A 20,366-nucleotide genomic window follows, 5' to 3' on the forward strand; every position below is an offset into this window, starting at 1 on the left:
GGACCCCCGCCGCCCCCCTCCCCAATAAAGCTTTGTACCTCCCGGACACGCGTCCCGCCCGCTGTCACCTCCCGCCGCCGGCCAGCGTGTCCCCGCGGGTCCCCAATGTCACCAATGTCACCAATGTCACCTCCCCGGGGGTCCCCAACAGCCCCGGGGGTCACCAATGTCACCAATGTCACCAATGTCCCCTCCCCGGGGGTCCCCAATGTCACCAATGTCACCAATGTCCCCTCCCCGGGGGTCCCCAACAGCCCCGGGGGTCACCAATGCCACCAATGTCACCAATGGCCCCTCCCCGGGGGTCACCAATGTCCCCAATGGCCCCGGGGGTCACCAATGTCCCCAATGGCCCCGGGGGTCACCAATGTCACCAATGTCCCCAATGTCCCTCCCCGGGGTCACCAATGTCACCAATGTCACCAATCGCCCCTCCCCGGGGTCACCAATGGCCCCGGGGGTCCCCAATGGCCCCTCCCCGGGGGTCCCCAATGGTCCTGGGGGTACCCAATGTCCCCTCCCCGGGTGTCCCCGATGTCCCCTCCCTGGGGGTCCCCAGTGTCCCCCTCCCCGGGGGTCCCCAGTGTCCCCGGGGGTCCCCAATGGCCCCTCCTTGGGGGTCTCCAATGGTCCCGGGGGTCCCCAATGGTCCCGGGGGTCCCCAATGTCCCTGGGGGCCCTCAATGTCCCCTCCCCGGGGGTCCCCAATGTCCCTGGGGGTCCCCAATGGCCCCGGGGGTCCCCAGTGTCCCCTCCCTGGGTGACCCCATGGTTCTGGGGTGCTGGGGGTCCCCAATGTCCCCTCTTTGGGTGCCCCAAATGGCCCTGGGGGTCCTCAGTGTCCCCTCTCTGGGTGTCCCCAATGGCCCTGGGGGTCCTCAGTGTCCCCTCTTTGGGTGTCCCCAATGGCCCTGGGGGTCCTCAATGTCCCCTCTCTGGTGTCCCCAATGTCCCTGGGTGTCTCAATGTCCCAAATGGCCCTGGGGGTCCCCAGTGTCCCCTCCTTGGGTGTCCCCAATGGCCCTGGGGGTCCCCAGTGTCCCCTCTTGGGGGGTCGCCACTGTCCCATCGCCTTTTGGGGGGCTCGCACCCCTCCGGATGTCCCTCAGGGGTCCCCAACCCTCCCATCAGCCCCTGCGGGTGTCACCCCCTCCCCTCCCCCCCCCGTGTCCCCCCAAATCCCCCCCGGACCCCGCGGAGGCGACAGCGGCCGCTGGCCCCGCCCCCGAGGCCTCTCAGCCAATGGGAAACGCTCCCGCTGCGCGCGGCTCTGCTATTGGTCAATAGGGATGTCAATCTTCGCTGCCCCAAGCGGCCAATCAGGAGCAGGGGTGGGGCGAAAGGGGCGTGATTTTAATGGAGGTGACGTCATCGCCCCTCTGGCCACGCCTCCCGCGCGTTCTGATTGGCGAAAAAGGGCGGGGAGGGGCGCGCGCTGCGCTGTGATTGGCGGGGAGGGGGCGGGAAAGGAGCGGGGCCAGAGGGGAAAGGCACGTGGAGGGGGGGGAGGGGGATGGGGACAGGGACAGGGGACAGGGACAGGGGACAGGGGATAGGGACAGGGATGGGGACAGGGATGGGGACAGGGATGGGGACCGGGGTGGGGACAGGGGACAGGGGATAGGGACAGGGATGGGGACAGGAGGGGACAGGGACGGGGATGGGACAGGGACAGGGATGGGGACAGGAGGGATAGTGATGGGGACAGGGACGGGGATGGGGACAGGGATGGGGACAGGAGGGGACAGGGATGGGGATGGGGACAGGAGGGGACAGGGATGGGGATGGGATAGGGACAGGAGGGGACAGGGATGGGACAGGAGGGGACAGGGATGGGACAGGGATGGGACAGGAGGGGACAGGGATGGGGACAGGGATGGGACAGGAGGGGACAGGGACGGGATGGGGACGGGGATGGGGACAGGGATGGGGACAGGGATGGGACAAGGACAGGAGACAGGGATGGGGACAGGACAGGGACGGGGATGGGGATGGGACAGGGATGAGGATGGGGATGAAGATGGGGACAGGGATGGTACAAGTACAGGGACAGGGACAGGGTGGGGACAAGGAGTGGAGAGAGATGGGACAGGGATGGGACAGTGAAGGGGACAGGGACAGGGATGGGAATGGACAAGGACAGGGACAAGGAGTGGACAGTGGTGGGGACAGGACAGGGACAGGGATGGGGACAGCGATGGGGACAGGACAGGGATGGGGACAGGAAAGGGACAGGACAAGGAGTGGACAGTGAAGGGGACAAGGCTGGGACATGGATGGAGACAGGGACAGGACAAGAATGGGACAGGGACAGGGACAAGGAGTGGACAGTGTTGGGGACAGGACAGGGATGGGAATGGGACAAGGACAGGGACAAGGAGTGGACAAGGATGGGGACAGGGACAGGGTTGGGGACAAGACAGTGTTGGGGACAGGACAGGGACAAGACGGGGATGGGGACAGGACAGGGACAGGACAGGGAGAGGACAGGGATGGGGACAGGACAGGGACAGGACAGGGACAGGACAGGGAGAGGACAGGGAGAGGACAGGAGGTTCCCCCTGAGGTCACGCTGTCCCCGCTGTCCCCACCCCCTCCATCCCTCGCACCCCACCCCCGTGTCCCCGTGTCCCTGTCCCCCGTGTCCCTCTGTCCCCCGTGTCCCCCTGTACCCATGTCCCTCTGTCCCCCTGTCCCCGTGTCCCTCTGTCCCCGTGTCCCTCTGTCCCCCGTGTCCCCGTGTCCCCCTGTCCCCGTGTCCCTCTGTCCCCCGTGTCCCCGTGTCCCTGTCCCCCGTGTCCCTCTGTCCCTCTGTGCCCGTGTCCCTCTGTCCCCGTGTCCCCGTGTCCCTCTGTCCCCCGTGTCCCTCTGTCCCCGTGTCCCTCTGTCCCCCTGTCCCCCGTGTCCCTGTCCCTCTGTCCCCCGTGTCCCTCTGTCCCCGTGTCCCTCTGTCCCTCTGTCCCCCGTGTCCCTCTGTCCCTGTGTCCCTCTGTCCCCCGTGTCCCTCTGTCCCTGTGTCCCTCTGTCCCCCGTGTCCCTCTGTCCCTGTGTCCCTCTGTCCCCCGTGTCCCTCTGTCCCCCGTGTCCCCGTGTCCCTCTGTCCCCCGTGTCCCTCTGTCCCCCGTGTCCCCGTGTCCCTCTGTCCCCCGTGTCCCTCTGTCCCCGTGTCCCTCTGTCCCTCTGTCCCTGTGTCCCTCTGTCCCCCGTGTCCCTCTGTCCCCCGTGTCCCCGTGTCCCTCTGTCCCCCGTGTCCCTCTGTCCCCGTGTCCCTCTGTCCCTCTGTCCCCCGTGTCCCTCTGTCCCTCTGTCCCCCGTGTCCCTCTGTCCCCGTGTCCCTCTGTCCCTCTGTCCCCCGTGTCCCTCTGTCCCCCGTGTCCCTCTGTCCCTCTGTCCCCGTGTCCCCCCCACCCCGTGTCGGGGACAGGGACACCGAGGTGGCACCGGGGGGGGGAGGGACACGGGGGGAGGTGACACGGGGGGGGGGGGGAGGTGACAAAGAGGCGGTGCCACCCCCCGGTGGTCTCCATCCTCGACACGGGGGGGGGTTCGGGGGGTTCGGGGGGTCCCACCCAGTGGGCGTGGCCTCCCTCTCCGGGCTCCAACCCCGCCCCCCTCAGGCCCCGCCCCCGGCCCGCAGCGCCTCCGGCAGCGCCGCAGCGCCGGGACCGATGGGCCGGGACCGGTACCGGGGGGGGCTCCGGGGGGCTCGGGGGGTTCGGGGGGCTCGGGGGGTTCGGGGGGGTTCGGGGGGATCGGGGGGATCGGGGGAGGGGCGGGGGAGGGGGCAGCGCGCGGGGCTGCGGGAGGGGGGAGGGGGGAGGATGCGGGGGGAGGGGGAGAGGGGGAATTTGGGGGGGTTTGGGGGGGCGGGCGCGGGCGTGGGGAGGGGGCAGAGGGGGAGGGGGCACCTGAGCAGGTGTGAGGCTGATGGGGGAAACGGGGGGGGGCGGGACAGGGGTGATGGGGACAGGTGTGTCCAGGTGTGACAGGGCCAGGGATGTCCAGGTGTGACACAGGGCCAGGTGTGTCCAGGTGTGACATAGGGCGAGGTGTGACAGGGCCAGGTGTGTCCGGGTGTGACAGGGACAGGTGTGTCCAGGTGTGACACAGGGCCAGGTGTGTCCAGGTGTGACAGGGCCAGGGATGTCCAGGTGTGACACAGGGCCAGGTGTGTCCAGGTGTGACACAGGGCCAGGTGTGTCCAGGTGTGTCAGGGCCAGGTGTGACAGGGCCAGGGATGTCCAGGTGTGTCCAGATGTGACAGGGCCAGGTGCGACAGGGCCAGGTGTGACATAGGGCGAGGTGTGACAGGGCCAGGTGTGTCCAGGTGTGACAGGGCCAGGTGTGACAGGGCCAGGTGTGACAGGGCCAGGTGTGACAGGGACAGGTGTGTCCAGGTGTGTCAGGGTTGTCCAGGTGTCAGGGCCAGGTGTGTCCAGGTGTGACAAGGTGTGACAGGGCCAGGTGTGACAGGGCTAGGTGTGTTGGGGCCAGGTGTGACAGGGCCAGGTGTGTCCAGGTGTTTCGGGGCTGTCCAGGTGTAAGGGCCACGTGTGTCCAGGTGTGACAGGGCCAGGTGTGATAGGTGTGTCCAGGTGTTTCGGGGCTGTCCAGGTGTAAGGGCCAAGGATGTCCAGGTGTGACAGGGCCAGGTGTGTTGGGGCCAGGTGTGACAGGTGTGTCGAGGTGTCAGGGCCAGGTGTATCCAGGTGTTTCGGGGCTGTCCAGGTGTCAGGGCCAGGTGTGAGCAGGAGCTGGGAGTTACTGGGTGAACTGGGAGTTACTGGGGGTTACTGGGTAAACTGGGGGTTACTGGGAGCATTGGGGTGAACTGGGGGTTACTGGGGGTTACTGGGAGCACTGGGGGTTACTGGGAACGCTGGGGATTACTGGGTGAGCTGGGGTGAACTGGGGGTTACTGGGTGAGCTGGGGGTTACTGGGAGCACTGGGGGTTACTGGGAGCACTGGGGTGAACTGGGGGTTACTGGGGGTTACTGGGAACACTGGGGGTTACTGGGTGAACTGGGGTGAACTGGGGGTTACTGGGTAAACTGGGAGTTACTGGGAGCACTGGGAGCCCACGTGTGCCCAGCTGTGCGGCGCTGGGGGCGGGGCTTTCCCCGCGGTGGGCGGGGTTTACACCACGGGGAGGGGGGAGCTGTTTTTTCCCGCCAAGTGGGCGTGGCTTTGCCCATATATGGACGGGGTTTTCCCGCCCTCTCCCCGAGGCCACGCCCCCCGCCTGGCGCAGTCCGCGCGCGCCGCCGCAGGGCCGGGGGCGGGGCCTCCGCGCTGGACACGCCCCCCCCTGGCGCTGATTGGCTGAAAACGGGGGATGGACGGGAGGGGGCGGGGTTTGGGCGGGGCGAGGGGGGACTGGGGGCTCTTGGGGGGGAACTGGGGGGACTGGGAGGGACTGGGGGGTGAACTGGGAGTCACTGGTGTCGCGCTGGTGTCCCCGGGGGGGCGGGGCCGCTGCCCGCTGTCCCCTCAGGTGTCCCCGCTGTCCCCAGGTGTGGCCCGGGCAGGGGGGGCGGCCGGGCCCCCCCCGGCGAGACCCCCCCCAGGCCCCGCCAGCGCTGACAGGTGAGGGGCGGTGGCGCTGGCGCTGTCCCCGTGTCCCCAGGGCTGTCCCCCAGCCCCCAGCGCTGTCCCCGTGTCCCCAGCGCTGTCCCCAAGCCCCCAATGGTGTCCCCAGGGCTGTCCCCGTGTCCCCAGGGCTGTCCCCAAGCCCCCAATGGTGTCCCCAGCGCTGTCCCCGTGTCCCCCTCGGTGTCCCCATTGCTGCCCCCAAGCCCCCAATGGTGTCCCCAGCGCTGTCCCCGTGTCCCCAGGGCTGTCCCCAAGTCCCCAATGGTGTCCCCAGGGCTGTCCCCAAGCCCCCAGCGCTGTCCCCGTGTCCCCAGGGCTGTCCCCGTGTCCCCAGGGCTGTCCCCAAGCCCCCAATGGTGTCCCCAGGGCTGTCCCCAAGCCCCCAGAGCTGTCCCTGTGTCCCCAGGGCTGTCCCCGTGTCCCCCTCGGTGTCCCCATTGCTGTCCCCGCCCCGCTCTTGGTCCCTCCTGCTGTCCCCAAGCTGTGCTCGGTGTCCCCCGGCTCTGAAATGTGTCCCCAAGCCCCCAGTCGTGTCCCCAGGGCTGTCCCCAAACTCTGAGCGCTGTCCCCAGTGCTGGCCAGCGCTGTCCCCAAGCCCCCAGTGGTGGCACCAGCCCTGTCCCCCTGTCCCCAGCAGTGTCCCCGTGTCCCCACGGCTGTCCCCGTGTCCCCAGAGCTGTCCCCCGTCCCCGGGCCGCCATGGGGTACGCCGGGGGGGTTTCGGGCTGTCCCCAAGGCTGTCCCCGTGTCCCCATCAGTGTCCCCTGTCCCCAGGCCGCCATGGGGGACGCCGGGGGGGGTTTCGGGCTGTCCCCAAGGCTGTCCCCGTGTCCCCATCAGTGTCCCCTGTCCCCAGGCCGCCATGGGGGACGCCGGGGGGGGTTTCGGGCTGTCCCCTGTCGCTGTCCCCGTGTCCCCAAGGCTGTCCCCTGTCCCCAGGCCGCCATGGGGGACGCCGGGGGGGGTTTCGGGCTGTCCCCTGTCCCTGTCCCCGTGTCCCCATCAGTGTCCCCTGTCCCCAGGCCGCCATGGGGGACGCCGGGGGGGGTTTCGGGCTGGCGGTGCCGGAGCTGCGGGCGCTGATGGAGCTCCGGGGCTCCGAGGCGCTCCTGAGGCTGCAGCGGGACCTGGGGGGGGTCCCGGGGCTCTGCCGCCGCCTGCGCACCTCCCCCACCGACGGTGAGACCCCCGGGACCCTCCTGAGACCCCCTCGGGACCCCCAGAACCCGCCCCGACACCCCCAGACTCCCTCATTGCCCTGGAAACCCTCGGGAACCGCCCCTGGTGCTCCCGAAACTCCCCAAAAACCACCTGGGACCCCCAAAAACCACCTGGGAACCCCCGGAACCACCTGGGACCCCCAAAAACCACCTGGGACCCCCCCGGAACCACCTGGGACCCCCAAAAACCACCTGGGACCCCCCCCGGAACCACCTGGGACCCCCAAAAACCACCTGGGACCCCCAAAAACCACCTGGGAACCCCCGGAACCACCTGGGACCCCCAAAAACCACCTGGGACCCCCTCCGGAACCACCTGGGACCCCCCCCGAACCACCTGGGACCCCCCAGAACCCGCCCCGACACCCCCAGACTCCCTCATTGCCCTTGGGAAACCCTCGGTTGTTCATGGGGGTGACACCCGTGTCCCCAGGGCTGTCCCAGTGTCCCCAGGTTGTCCCCAGGGGTGACACCCGTGTCCCCAGGGCTGTCCCAGTGTCCCCGGGGTGGCCGTGGGGGTGACAGGGGTGTCCCCAGGGGTGTCCCCAGGGCTGTCTGGGTGTCCCCAGGCTGTCCCCAGGGCTGTCTGTGTGTCCCCAGGCTGTCCCCAGGGGTGACACCCGTGTCCGCAGGGCTGTCCCAGTGTCCCCAGGCTGTCCCCAGGGCTCTCTGGGTGTCCCCAGGCTGTCCCCAGGGGTGACACCCGTGTCCCCAGGGCTGTCTGGGTGTCCCCAGGCTGTCCCCAGGGGTGACACCCGTGTCCCCAGGGCTGTTCGGGTGTCCCCAGGCTGTCCCCAGGGGTGACACCCGTGTCCCCAGGGCTGTCTGGGTGTCCCCAGGCTGTCCCCAGGCTGTCCCCAGGGCTGTCCGGGTGTCCCCAGGCTGTCCCCAGGGGTGACACCCGTGTCCCCAGGGCTGTCCGAGGGTCCCCCGGAGCTGGAGCGGCGCCGCCGGGCGTTCGGCCGGAACTGGATCCCCCCGCGGCGCCCCAAGAGCTTCGCGGCGCTGGTGTGGGAGGCCCTGCAGGACGTCACCCTCGTCATCCTCGAGGTGGCCGCGCTCGTGTCCCTCGGGCTGTCCTTCTACGCCCCCCCCGGCGCCGCCGATGAAGGTGACACCTCTGTCCCCACGGGCCTGGCACTGTGTCCCTGTCCCCAGCTCTGTCCCCTGTCCCCAGCTCTGTCCCCTGTCCCCAACTCTGTCCCCATCCCTGTGTCTCCTGTCCCCATGTCCCTGTCCCCAACTCTGTCCCCTGTCTTCATCCCTCTGTCCCCTGTCCCCGTGTCCCTGTCCCCAGCTCTGTCCCCTGTCCCCAACTCTGTCCCCTGTCCCCATCCCCGTGTCCCCTGTCCCCTGTCCCTGTCCCCATCCCTGTGTCTCCTGTCCCCATCCCCGTGTCCCTGTCCCTGTGTTCCTGTCCCCATCCCTGTGTCCCCATTCCTGTGTCCCCATCCCTGTGTCCCCATTCATGTGTCCCCTGTTCCCTGTCCCTGTGTTCCTGTCCCCATCCCCATGTCCCTGTCCCCTGTCCCCATCCCCTGTCCCTGCCCCTGTGTCCCTGTCCCCAGCTCTGTCCCCTGTCCCCGTGTCCCTGTCCCCATCCCCGTGTCCCCTGTCCCCTGTCCCTGTCCCCTGTCCCTGTCCCCTGTCCCCATCCCCTGTCCCTGTCCCCGTGTTCCTGTCCCCAGCTCTGTCCCTTGTCCCCAGCACTGTCCCTGTCCCCAAATCCTTGTCCCCCGTGTCCCCACATGTGTCACCTCTGTCCCCACACCGTCCCCATGTGTGTCACCGTGTCCCCAGCCGGTGTCCCCCCGTGTCCCCAGGGGTGTCCCCAGGGGTGTCCCCCTTGTCCCCACTGATGTCCCCCGTGTCCCCCGGTGTCCCCCGTGTCCCCAGCGTGCGGGCAGCTCTCGGGGGGCTCTGAGGACCCCGGAGAGGCCGAGGCCGGGTGGATCGAGGGTGCTGCCATCCTGCTGTCGGTGGCGTGCGTGGTCTGGGGTGTCCCCCATGTCCCCAGGGGTGTCCCCCGTGTCCCCACTGATGTCCCCCGTGTCCCCTGGTGTCCCCAGCATGCGGGCAGCTCTCGGGGGGCTCTGAGGACCCCGGAGAGGCCGAGGCCGGGTGGATCGAGGGCGCTGCCATCCTGCTGTCGGTGGCGTGCGTGGTCTGGGGTGTCCCCCGTGTCCCCAGGGGTGTCCCCAGGGGTGTCCCCCGTGTCCCCACTGATGTCCCCGGTGTCCCCAGCGTGCGGGCAGCTCTTGGGGGGCTCCGAGGACCCCGGTGAGGCTGAGGCCGGGTGGATCGAGGGCGCTGCCATCCTGCTGTCGGTGGCGTGTGTCCCCAGGGGTGTCCCCAGGGGTGTCCCCCGTGTCCCCACTGATGTCCCCTGTGTCCCCAGAGTGCGGGCAGCTCTCGGGGGGCTCTGAGGACCCCGGAGAGGCCGAGGCCGGGTGGATCGAGGGCGCTGCCATCCTGCTGTCGGTGGCGTGCGTGGTGCTGGTGACGGCGTCCAACGACTGGAGCAAGGAGCGGCAGTTCCGGGGGCTGCAGAGCCGCCTGGAGCGCGAGCAGCGCGTGGCCGTCCTGCGCGGGGGACACCTGGCACAGGTGCCCGTGGCCGAGCTGGTGGTGGGGGACGTGGTGCAGGTGAAGTACGGTGAGTGGGGGAGGGGGGGGGTCACCTGTGTCATTGTTCTTTGTCGCTGGCGCTGTGTCACCTGTGTCACCTGTATCACCTGTGTCATTGTTCTTGTGTCGCTGGCACTGTGTCACCTGTGTCACCAGTGTCACCTGTGTCACGTGTGTCATTGGCACTGTGTCACCTGTGTCACCTGTGTCATTGTTCTTGTGTTGCTGGCGCTGTGTCACCTGTGTCACCTGTGTCACCTGTATCACCTGTGTCACCTGTGTCACCTGTGTCACCTGTGTCACCTGTGTCACCTGTGTCACCTGTGTCATTGGCACTGTGTCACCTGTGTCACCTGTGTCACCTGTGTCACCTGTGTCACCTGTGTCACCTGTGTCATTGGCACTGTGTCACCTGTGTCACCTGTGTCACCTGTGTCACGTGTGTCACCTGTGTCATTGTTCTTGTGTCGCTGGCGCTGTGTCACCATCCCTGTGTCACGTGTGTCACCTGTGTCATTGTTCTTGTGTCATTGGTGCTGTGTCACCTGTGTCACCTGTGTCACCTGTGTCACCTGTGTCATTGGCACTGTGTCACCTGTGTCACCTGTGTCACCTGTGTCATTGTTCTTGTGTCGTCTGTGTCACCTGTGTCACCTGTGTCGTTCTTGTGTCACCTGTGTCACTGTCCCTGTCCTCATCCCTGTGTCACCATCCCTGTGTCACCATCCCTGTGTCACCTGTGTCCCTGTTTCTGTGTCACCTGTGTCACCATCCCTGTGTCACCTGTGTCCCTGTTTCTGTGTCACCTGTGTCCCCTGAGTCACTGTCCCTGTGTCCCCGTCCCCTGTCCCCCTCCTGATGCCATCCCCGTGTCCCCATCCCCGTGACCTCTCGTGTCCCCCACACCCCAGGGGACACCCCAGGGTCACCCCATGATCCACCACAGAGTCCCAATGACCCCCAGGTGACCCCCAGGTGACCCCCAGTGACCCCCATGACCCTGCTGACCCCCAGGTGACCCCCAGGTGACCCCAAATGACCCCCCTGACCCCGCTGACCCCCAGGTGACCCCCATGACCTCCCCTGACCCTGCTGACCCCCAGGTGACCCCCCTGACCCCCCATGACCCCCAGGTGACCCCCATGACCCCGCTGACCCCCAGGTGACCCCCAGGTGACTCCCATGACCCCGCTGACCCCCAGGTGACCCCCAGGTGACCCCAAATGACCCCCCTGACCCCGCTGACCCCCAGGTGACCCCCATGACCTCCCCTGACCCTGCTGACCCCCAGGTGACCCCCATGACCCCCCATGACCCCCAGGTGACCCCCAGGTGACCCCCAGGTGACCCCCCTGACCCCGCTGACCCCCAGGTGACCCCCCTGACCCTGCTGACCCCCAGGTGACCCCCCTGACCCCCCATGACCCCCAGGTGACCCCCAGTGACCCCCATGACCCCGCTGACCCCCAGGTGACCCCCATGACCCCCCATGACCCCCAGGTGACCTCCTGCCGGCCGATGGGGTCCTGATCCAGGGCAGTGACCTCAAGATCGACGAGAGCGCCCTGACCGGGGAGAGTGACCACGTGCGCAAGGGCCTGGACAGAGACCCCCTGCTGCTGTCGGGTGAGGGGCGTGGGGACCCCGGGTGACCCCTGGGTGACCTCTGGGTGACCCCTGGGTGACCCTGGGTGACCCCTGGGTGACCCCTGGAGACACCTGGAGACCCCTCAGTGACCCCTGGAGACCCCTGGGTGACCCCTGGGGACCACACAGTGACCTCTGGAGACCCCTGGGAGACACCTGGGTGACCCCTGGGTGACCCCTGGGGCTGACCCCCGGGGGACCCCTGGGTGACCCCTGCTGACCCCCAGGGGACCCCGATGTCCCCTAGTGACCCCTGGGTGACCCCTGGAGACCTCTGGAGACCCCTGGGTGACCCCTGGGGACCCTGGGTGACCCCTGGGTGAACCTTGGTGACCCCTCAGTGACCTCTGAGGGAGTCTGGTGACCCCTGGGTGACTCTGGGTGACCCCTGGAGACCCCTGGGTGACCCCTGGGGACCACACAATGACCTCTGGAGACCCCTGGGTGACCCCTCAGTGACCCCTCAGTGACCCCTGGAGACCCCCAGGTGACCCCTGGTGACCCCTGGGTGACCCCTGCTGACCCCCAGGGGACCCCGATGTCCCCTGGTGACCCGGGTGACCCCTCAGTGACCCCTGGGTGACCCCTGGAGACCTCTGGAGACCCCTGGGTGACCCCTGGGGACCCTGGGTGACCCCTGGGTGAACCTTGGTGACCCCTCAGTGACCTCTGAGGGAGCCTGGTGACCCCTGGGTGACTCTGGGTGACCCTGGGTGACCCCTGGAGACCCCTGGATGACCCCAAGGTCCCCTGGTGACCCCTGGAGACCCCTGGGTGACCCCTGGGGACCCCTGAGGGAGCCTGGTGACCCCTGGGTGACCCCGTGTGACCCCGATGTCCCCGTGTGACCCCTCAGTGACCCCTCAGTGACCCCGGTGTCCCCGGTGTCCCCAGGCACGCACGTCATGGAGGGCTCGGGCAGGATGGTGGTGACGGCCGTGGGGGTGAACTCGCAGAGCGGAATCATCTTCACCCTGCTGGGGGCTGCGGGGGACACCGAGGAGGGCGGAGGGGACAGGAGAGGTGACACGGGGGGCTGGGGGGGCTGGGGGGGGGCTGGGGTGTCCCCAAGGGGGGTGGCACCGGGGGTCTGTGGTGGTTTTGGGGGGATCTGGGGGTGGCACCGGGGGTGTCCCCAAGGGAGGTGGCACCGGGGGTGTCCCCAGGCTGGGGGTGGCACTGGGGGGGGTTGGTGACCCTGTGGGCTTTGTCACCTTCTGTCCCCGAGGGTCTCCCGTGTGCCCAGAGCCCTCTGTCCCCTCTGTCCCCTCTGTCCTTCTGTCCATTCCCTCTGTCCTTCTGTCCCTCTGTCCCCTCTGCCCTCTCTGTCCCCTCTGTTCCTCTGTGCCCTCTGTCCCCTCTGTCCCCTCTGTTCCTCTGTCCCTCTGTCCCCTCTGTCCCCTCTGTCCCCTCTGTTCCCTCTGTCCCCTCTGTCCCTCTGTCCTTCTGTCCTTCTGTCCCCTCTGTCCTTCTGTCCCTCTGTGCCCTCTGTCCCCTCTGTCCTTCTGTCCCCTCTGTCCCTCTGCCCTCTCTGTCCCCTCTGTCCTTCTGTCCCCTCTGTCCCTCTGTCCCCTCTGTCCCTCTGTCCTTCTGTCCCTCTGTCCTTCTGTCCCCTCTGTCCCCTCTGTCCCTCTGTGCCCTCTGTCCCCTCTGTCCCCTCTGTCCCCTCTGTCCCCTCTGTCCCCTCTGTCCCTCTGTCCTTCTGTCCCTCTGTCTCTCTGTCCTTCTGTCCCCTCTGTCCCCTCTGTCCCTCTGTCCCCTCTGTCCTTCTGTCCCCTCTGTCCCCTCTGTCCCCTCTGTCCCCTCTGTCCCCTCTGTCCCTCTGTCCTTCTGTCCCTCTGTCTCTCTGTCCCTCTGTCCCCTCTGTCCCCTCTGTCCCCTCTGTCCCCTCTGTCCCTCTGTCCCCTCTGTCCCCTCTGTCCCTCTGTCCCCTCTGTCCTTCTGTCCATTCCCTCTGTCCCCAAATCTCCCCCATGTCCCTGAGAGCTCCAGACTCCTCTGTCCCTCTGTCCCCTCTCTGTCCCCTGATGTCCCCCCGCTGTCCCCGCTGTCCCCCGATGTCCCCTGTCTGTCCCCCCTGATGTCCCCTCTCTGTCCCCGCTGTCCCCGTTGTCCCCAGGCCCGCTCAGTGTCCCCCCCCGCTGTCCCCTCTCTGTCCCCCGCTGTCCCTGATGTCCCCCGATGTCCCCTCTGTGTCCCCTCCCGTTGTCCCCTCTCTGTCCCCCGCTGTCCCCTGCTGTCCCCTCTCTGTCCCCTCTCTGTCCCCCGATGTCCCCTCTCTGTCCCCCCCGATGTCCCCCCCGATGTCCCCATTGTCCCCAGGCCCGATCAGTGTCCCCCCTGATGTCCCCTCTCTGTCCCCGTTGTCCCCCGATGTCCCCTCAGTGTCCCCCCCTGATGTCCCCCCCGCTGTCCCCGCTGTCCCCTCAGTGTCCCCCCCCGATGTCCCCTGTCTGTCCCCGCTGTCCCCAGGCCCCCGGCCGGACCCTGCGGTGGCCGTGGAGCTGCAGCCGCTGCGCAGCGCCGAGGGGGGAGGGGACAGCGCCGAGGGTCCGGGGGGGCCGCGACCCCCCCGGGGGGACCCCAAGAAGGAGAAATCCGTGCTCCAGGCCAAGCTGACCCGGCTGGCCCTGCAGATCGGGAAGGCAGGTGGGCACCGGGGGGTCCCCAAATCCGGGGGGACACGGGGGTGGGGACACTGGGGACGTGTCCTGAGGAGTGGGGACACTGGGGACATGGCCTGAGGAGTGGGGACCCTGGGGACATGGCCTGAGGGGTGGGGACATGGCCTGAGGGGTAGGAACACTGGGGACACGGCCTGAGGGGTGGGGACACTGGGGACACGGCCTGAGGGGTGGGGACACTGGGGACATGGCCTGAGGGGTGGAGACACGGCCCTGAGGGGTGGGGACACTGGGGACGTGGCCTGAGGGGTGGGGACGTGTCCTGAGGGGTGGGGACACTGGGGACATGGCCTGAGGGGTGGGGACACTGGGGACATGTCCTGAGGGTTGGGGACACATCCTGAGGGTGGGGACATGACCCCGAGGTGACCCCAGACCCAACTGACCACACAAACCGGGGTGACCCCAATGAGGGGACAGGGGGTTGGGGACACTGAGGACACGTCCTGAGGGGTGGGGACATGACCCTGAGGTGACCCCGGACCCAACTGACCACGCAGATTGGGGGTCCCAAATGAGGGGACAGGGGGTTGGGGACACTGGGGACACGTCCTGAGGGGTGGGGACGTGACCCCGAGGTGACCCCAGACCCAACTGACCACACAAACCGGGGTGACCCCAATGAGGGGACAGGGGGTTGGGGACATTGAGGACACGTCCTGAGGGGTGGGGACGTGACCCCGAGGTGACCCCAGACCCAACCCGGGGTGACCCCCACGAGAGGACACCCCCGGGGCCACCTCAGCGCCGCGTCCCCACCCCGTCCCCTGCCAGGCCTGGCCATGTCGGCCGTCACCGTCATCATCCTCGTCCTTTACTTCGTCATCGACACCTTCGTGGTGCAGGGCCGGCCCTGGCTGGCCGAGTGCGCCCCCGTTTACGTCCAGTACTGGGTCAAGTTCTTCATCATCGGTGTCACCGTGCTGGTGGTGGCCGTCCCCGAGGGGCTCCCGCTGGCCGTCACCATCTCGCTGGCCTATTCCGTCAAGGTCCGTCCGTCCGTCCGTCTGTCCATGGCCGTGTCCGTCCACCCGCTCCCGTTTCTCCTCCTTTTCCCACCTTCAGCTCCGTTTGCCCCCCTGGTTTTCTCATTTTTTCCCATTTTTTCCTGTTTTTTCCCATTTTTTTTCCCATTTTTTTCCTATTTTTTTCCTAATTTTTTCCCCTATTTTTCTTGTTTTTTCTCATTTTTTCCCATTTTTTCCTATTTTTTCTCATTTTTTCCCGGTTTTTTTCCCATTTTTTTCCCATTTTTCTCTCATTTTTTTCCCCATTTTTTTCCCCCATTTTTTTCTCATTTTTCCCCTATTTTTCTTGGTTTTTCCCATTTTTTCTCTCTTTTTTTCTCATTTTTTTCCCGTTTTTTCTCTTTTTTTTCCCATTTTCCCCATTTTCCCCCCGTTTTTTCCCACTTTCCCCCTTTTCCACCCCAGAAAATGATGAAGGACAACAACCAAACGATGAAGCTCCCAATTCCCCCCAATTTTCCCCAATTTACCCCATTTTTTTGCCATTCTCCCCATTTTTTCCCCCAATTTTCCCTATTTTTTTTTCCATTTTCCCCATTTTTCCCCCATTTCCCCCGTTTTTTCCCACTTTCCCCCTTTTCCACCCCAGAAAATGAAGGACAACAACCAAACGATGAAGCTCCCAATTCCCCCCAATTTTCCCCAATTTACCCCATTTTTTTGCCATTCTCCCCATTTTTCCCCCAATTTTCCCCATTTTTCCCCCATTTTTCCCCATTTTTCCCCCTTTTCCCCCCGTTTTTTCCCATTTTCCCCCTTTTCCACCCCAGAAAACGATGAAGGACCACAACCAGCTCCCAATTCCCCCCAATATTACCCCAATTTACCCCATTTTTTTTGCCATTCTCCCCATTTTTTCCCCCAATTTCCCCCAATTTTCCCCAATTTACCCCATTTTTTTCCATTCTCCCCATTTTTCCCATTTTCCCCCTTTTCCACCCCAGAAAACGATGAAGGACCACAACCAGCTCCCAATTCCCCCCAATTCCCCCCAATTTTCCCCATTTTTCCCCCCAATTTTCCCCATTTTTCCCCATTTTTCCCCATTTTCCCCCCATTTTCCCCTGTTTTTTCCCATTTTCCCCCTTTTCCACCCCAGAAAATGATGAAGGACCACAACCAGCTCCCAATTTCCCCCAATATTCCCCCCGATTTCCCCCATTTTCCCCACGTTTTTTCCCATTTTCCCCTATTTTTTCCACATTTTCCCCCCTTTTCCCCCCATTTTTCCCATTTTCCCCCTTTTCCACCCCAGAAAATGATGAAGGACAACAACCAGCTCCAAATTTTCCCCAATTTCCCCCCCAATATTCCCAATTTTCCCCCATTTTTCCCCCCAATATCCCCATTTTCCCCTCATTTTTTCCCATTTTTCCCCATTTTCCCCCCGTTTTTTCCCACTTTCCCCCTTTTCCACCCCAGAAAATGATGAAGGACAACAACCAAACGATGAAGCTCCCAATTCCCCCCAATTTTCCCCAATTTACCCCATTTTTTTTGCCATTTTCCCCATTTTTCCCCCATTTCCCCCGTTTTTTCCCACTTTCCCCCTTTTCCACCCCAGAAAACGATGAAGGACAACAACCAGCTCCAAATTTCCCCCAATTTATCCCCCAATATTCCCAATTTTCCCCCATTTTTCCCTCCAATATCCCCATTTTCCCCCCGTTTTTTCCCATTTTTTCCCATTTCCCCCCATTTTCCCCCCATTTTTCCCACTTTCCCCCTTTTCCACCCCAGAAAACGATGAAGGACCACAACCAGCTCCCAATTCCCCCCAATTCCCCCCAATTTTCCCCATTTTTCCCCCATTTTTCCCCATTTTCCCCCATTTCCCCCCATTTTTCCCACTTTCCCCCTTTTCCACCCCAGAAAATGATGAAGGACCACAACCAGCTCCAAATTTCCCCCAATATTACCCCAATTTCCCCCATTTTTTTGCCATTCTCCCCATTTTTCCCCCCAATTTTCCCCATTTTTTTTGCCATTTTCCCCATTTTTCTCCCATTTTTCCCCATTTTCCCCCTTTTCCACCCCAGAAAATGATGAAGGACCACAACCAGCTCCCAATTTTCCCCAATTTCCCCCCCAATATTCCCCAATTTTCCCCAATTTACCCCGTTTTTTCCCCATTTCCCCCCATTTCCCCCCCAATTTTTCCCCATTTCCCCCCCGTTTTTTCCCATTTTCCCCCCGTTTTTTCCCATTTTTTCCCAATTTTCCCCCCATTTCCCCCCGTTTTTTCCCACTTTCCCCCTTTTCCACCCCAGAAAACGATGAAGGACCACAACCAGCTCCCAATTCCCCCCAATTCCCCCCAATTTACCCCCATTTTTTTTGCCATTCTCCCCATTTTCCTCCCATTTTTTCCCATTTTTCCCCATTTTCCCCCCGTTTTTTCCCACTTTCCCCCTTTTCCACCCCAGAAAATGATGAAGGACAACAACCAGCTCCCAATTTCCCCCAATATTCCCCCAATTTCCCCCAATTTTCCCCAATTTACCCCATTTTTTTTGCCATTTTCCCCATTTCCCCCCCTTTTCCCCCCGTTTTTTCCCACTTTCCCCCTTTTCCACCCCAGAAAATGATGAAGGACAACAACCAGCTCCCAATTCCCCCCAATTCCCCCCAATTTTCCCCATTTTTTTTGCCATTCTCCCCATTTTCCTCCCATTTTTTCCCATTTTTCCCCATTTTCCCCCCGTTTTTTCCCATTTTTTCCCATTTTTCCCCCTTTTCCCCCCGTTTTTTCCCACTTTCCCCCTTTTCCACCCCAGAAAATGATGAAGGACAACAACCTGGTGCGTCACCTGGACGCGTGTGAGACGATGGGCAGCGCCACGGCGATCTGCTCGGACAAGACGGGGACGCTGACCACCAACCGCATGACGGTGGTGCAGGCGTTCCTGGGGGGCTCCCACTTCAGCCGCCCCCCGCCCCCCTCGGCCCTGCCGCCCCCCACCCTGGAGCTGCTGGGCCAGGCCATCGCCATCAACAGCGCCTACACCAGCAAGATACTGGTGAGGGCAACTGGGAGCACTGGGAGGGATTTTGGGGGATTTTGGGGATTTTTTGGGGGGGTTTGGGGGTTTTGGGGGGTTTTTGGGGGGATTTGGGGGGTTCTCTTGGGGGGTTATGGGTTCAGGCCATCGCCATCAACAGCGCCTACACCAGCAAGATACTGGTGAGGGCAACTGGGAGCACTGGGAGGGGGTTTGGGGGATTTTTGGGGTTTTTTTGGGAATTTTTTTTGGTTTTTTTGGGGATTTTTGGGGTTTTTTTGGGGGGTTTTGGGGGGATTTGGGGGGTTTTTGGGGGGGTTTTGGGTTGAGGCCATCGCCATCAACAGCGCCTACACCAGCAAGATACTGGTGAGGGCAACTGGGAGCACTGGGAGGCACTGGGAGATACTGGGAGGGGATTTTGGGGGGGTTTGGGGTCTCTGGTGTGACACTAACGGGGGTCTCTGTGCCCCCTTTGTGTGCCCCCACCCCCTTTACCTGCCCCGCCCCCTTTACCTGCCCCACCCCCTTTACCTGCCCCACCCCCTTCACCTCCCCCTTCACCTGCCCCACCCCCTTTACCTGCCCCGCCCCCTCACCTGCCCCACCCCCTTCACCTGCCCCACCCCCTTCACCTGCCCCACCCCCTTCACCTGCCCCACCCCCTTCACCTGCCCCACCCTCACCTGCCCCCCACCCTCACCTGCCCCACCCCCTTCACCTGCCCCACCCTCACCTGCCCCCCACCCTCACCTGCCCCACCCCCTTCACCTGCCCCACCCTCACCTGCCCCACCCTCACCTGCCCCACCCCCTCACCTGCCCCACCCCCTTCACCTGCCCCACCCTCACCTGCCCCACCCTCACCTGCCCTGCCCCCTTTACCTGCCCCACCCTCACCTGCCCCATCCTCACCTGCCCCACCCTCACCTGCCCCGCCCTCTTCACCTGCCCCACCCTCACCTGCCCCACCCTCACCTGCCCCACCCTCACCTGCCCCACCCTCACCTGCCCCATCCTCACCTGCCCCACCCTCACCTGCCCCACCCTCTTCACCTGCCCCACCTTTCCCTGCCCCACCCTCACCTGCCCCACTCTCACCTGCCCCCCACCCTCACCTGCCCCACCCTCACCTGCCCCACCCCCTTCACCTGCCCCACCCTCACCTGCCCCACCCCCTTCACCTGCCCCACCCTCACCTGCCCCACCCTCACCTGCCCCCCACCTTTCCCTGCCCCCCACCCTCACCTGCCCCACCTGTCCCTGCCCCCCCCGTGCCCCCCCAGCCCCCCGAAGCCCCCGGGGCCCTCCCCCGCCAGGTGGGCAACAAGACCGAGTGTGCCCTGCTGGGGCTGGCGCTGGCCCTGGGCCGCGACCCCGAGGCCGAGCGGGCTCAGGTGCCCGAGGATCACCTGGTCAAGGTGTTCACCTTCAACTCCGAGCGCAAATCCATGAGCACCGTCCTGCGCCGGCCCGGCGGCGGCTACCGGCTCTTCTGCAAGGGAGCGTCTGAGATGGTGCTGCGCAGGTGAGGGGACACCTGGGGACAGGTAGGGACACCTGGGGACACCTGGGGACACCTGGGGACAGCTGGGGACACCTGGGGACACCTGGGGACAGCTGGGGACACCTGGGGACAGCTGGGGATACCTGGGGACACCTGAGATACACCTGGGGACACCTGGGGACACCTGGGGACAGCTGGGGACAGCTGGGGACACCTGGGGACAGCTGGGGATACCTGGGGACACCTGAGATACACCTGGGGACACCTGGGGACACCTGGGGGCAACTGGGGACACCTGGGGACACCTGGGGACACCTGGGGATACCTGGGGGCTTGGTGGCAGCTACCGGCTCTTCTGCAAGGGAGCGTCCGAGATGGTGCTGCGCAGGTGAGGGGACACCTGGAGACAGGTAGGGACACCTGGGGACAGCTGGGGACACCTGAGATACACCTGGGGACACCTGGAGACACCTGGGGACACCTGGAGACACCTGGGGACAGCTGGGGATACACCTGGGGGCACCTGGACGCAGCTGGAGACACCTGAGATACACCTGAGCATACCTGGAGACACCCCCTGACCCCTGTGTCCCACCTGACCCACCTGTATCTCACTTGTGTCTCACCTGTTCCTCACCTGTTCCTCACCTGTCCCTCACCTGTCCCTCACCTGTTCCTCACCTGTGTCTCACCTGTATCTCACCTGTTCCTCACCTGTCCCTCACCTGTCCCTCACCTGTCCCTCACCTGTTCCTCACCTGTTCCTCACCTGTATCTCACCTGTTCCTCACCTGTTCCTCACCTGTCTCACCTGTTCCTCACCTGTTCCTCACCTGTATCTCACCTGTTCCTCACCTGTCCCTCACCTGTCCCTCACCTGTCCCAGGTGTGTCTCACCTGTCCCTCACCTGTCTCACCTGTCCCAGGTGTGTCTCACCTGTCCCTCACCTGTCCCAGGTGTGTCTCACCTGTCCCTCACCTGTCCCTCACCTGTCTCACCTGTCCCAGGTGTGTCTCACCTGTCCCTCACCTGTCTCCCTGTCCCAGGTGTGTCTCAA

General features: G+C 64.5%; 1 protein-coding gene across 1 annotated transcript; it reads left to right on the forward strand.

Moving 5' to 3' along the window:
• Positions 1–3,644: 3,644 nt before the first annotated feature.
• Positions 3,645–19,333, forward strand: LOC131591139 (plasma membrane calcium-transporting ATPase 3-like). The gene is made up of 11 exons (XM_058861617.1): positions 3,645–3,682; positions 5,515–5,587; positions 6,616–6,772; positions 7,727–7,924; positions 9,212–9,469; positions 10,942–11,067; positions 11,983–12,111; positions 13,561–13,737; positions 14,547–14,761; positions 17,578–17,820; positions 19,088–19,333. The coding sequence occupies exons 3-11, from the start codon at positions 6,622–6,624 to the stop codon at positions 19,331–19,333; spliced, it is 1,743 nt and encodes a 580-aa protein (XP_058717600.1). The 5' UTR covers positions 3,645–3,682; positions 5,515–5,587; positions 6,616–6,621.
• Positions 19,334–20,366: the final 1,033 nt, after the last annotated feature.

The sequence above is a fragment of the Poecile atricapillus genome, chromosome 37 (genome assembly GCF_030490865.1).
Source record: "Poecile atricapillus isolate bPoeAtr1 chromosome 37, bPoeAtr1.hap1, whole genome shotgun sequence".
In the NCBI taxonomy this organism is placed as follows: domain Eukaryota; kingdom Metazoa; phylum Chordata; class Aves; order Passeriformes; family Paridae; genus Poecile; species Poecile atricapillus.

Excerpts from the sequence above, each read along its gene's own strand:
- LOC131591139 (XM_058861617.1), top strand. The coding sequence starts at position 6,622 with ATGGGGGACGCCGGGGGGGGTTTCGGGCTGGCGGTGCCGGAGCTGCGG. Across the intron at positions 6,773-7,726 it reads GCGCACCTCCCCCACCGACG|GGCTGTCCGAGGGTCCCCCG; the intron begins GTGAGACCCCCG and ends CCGTGTCCCCAG. Across the intron at positions 14,762-17,577 it reads CGCTGGCCTATTCCGTCAAG|AAAATGATGAAGGACAACAA; the intron begins GTCCGTCCGTCC and ends TTTCCACCCCAG.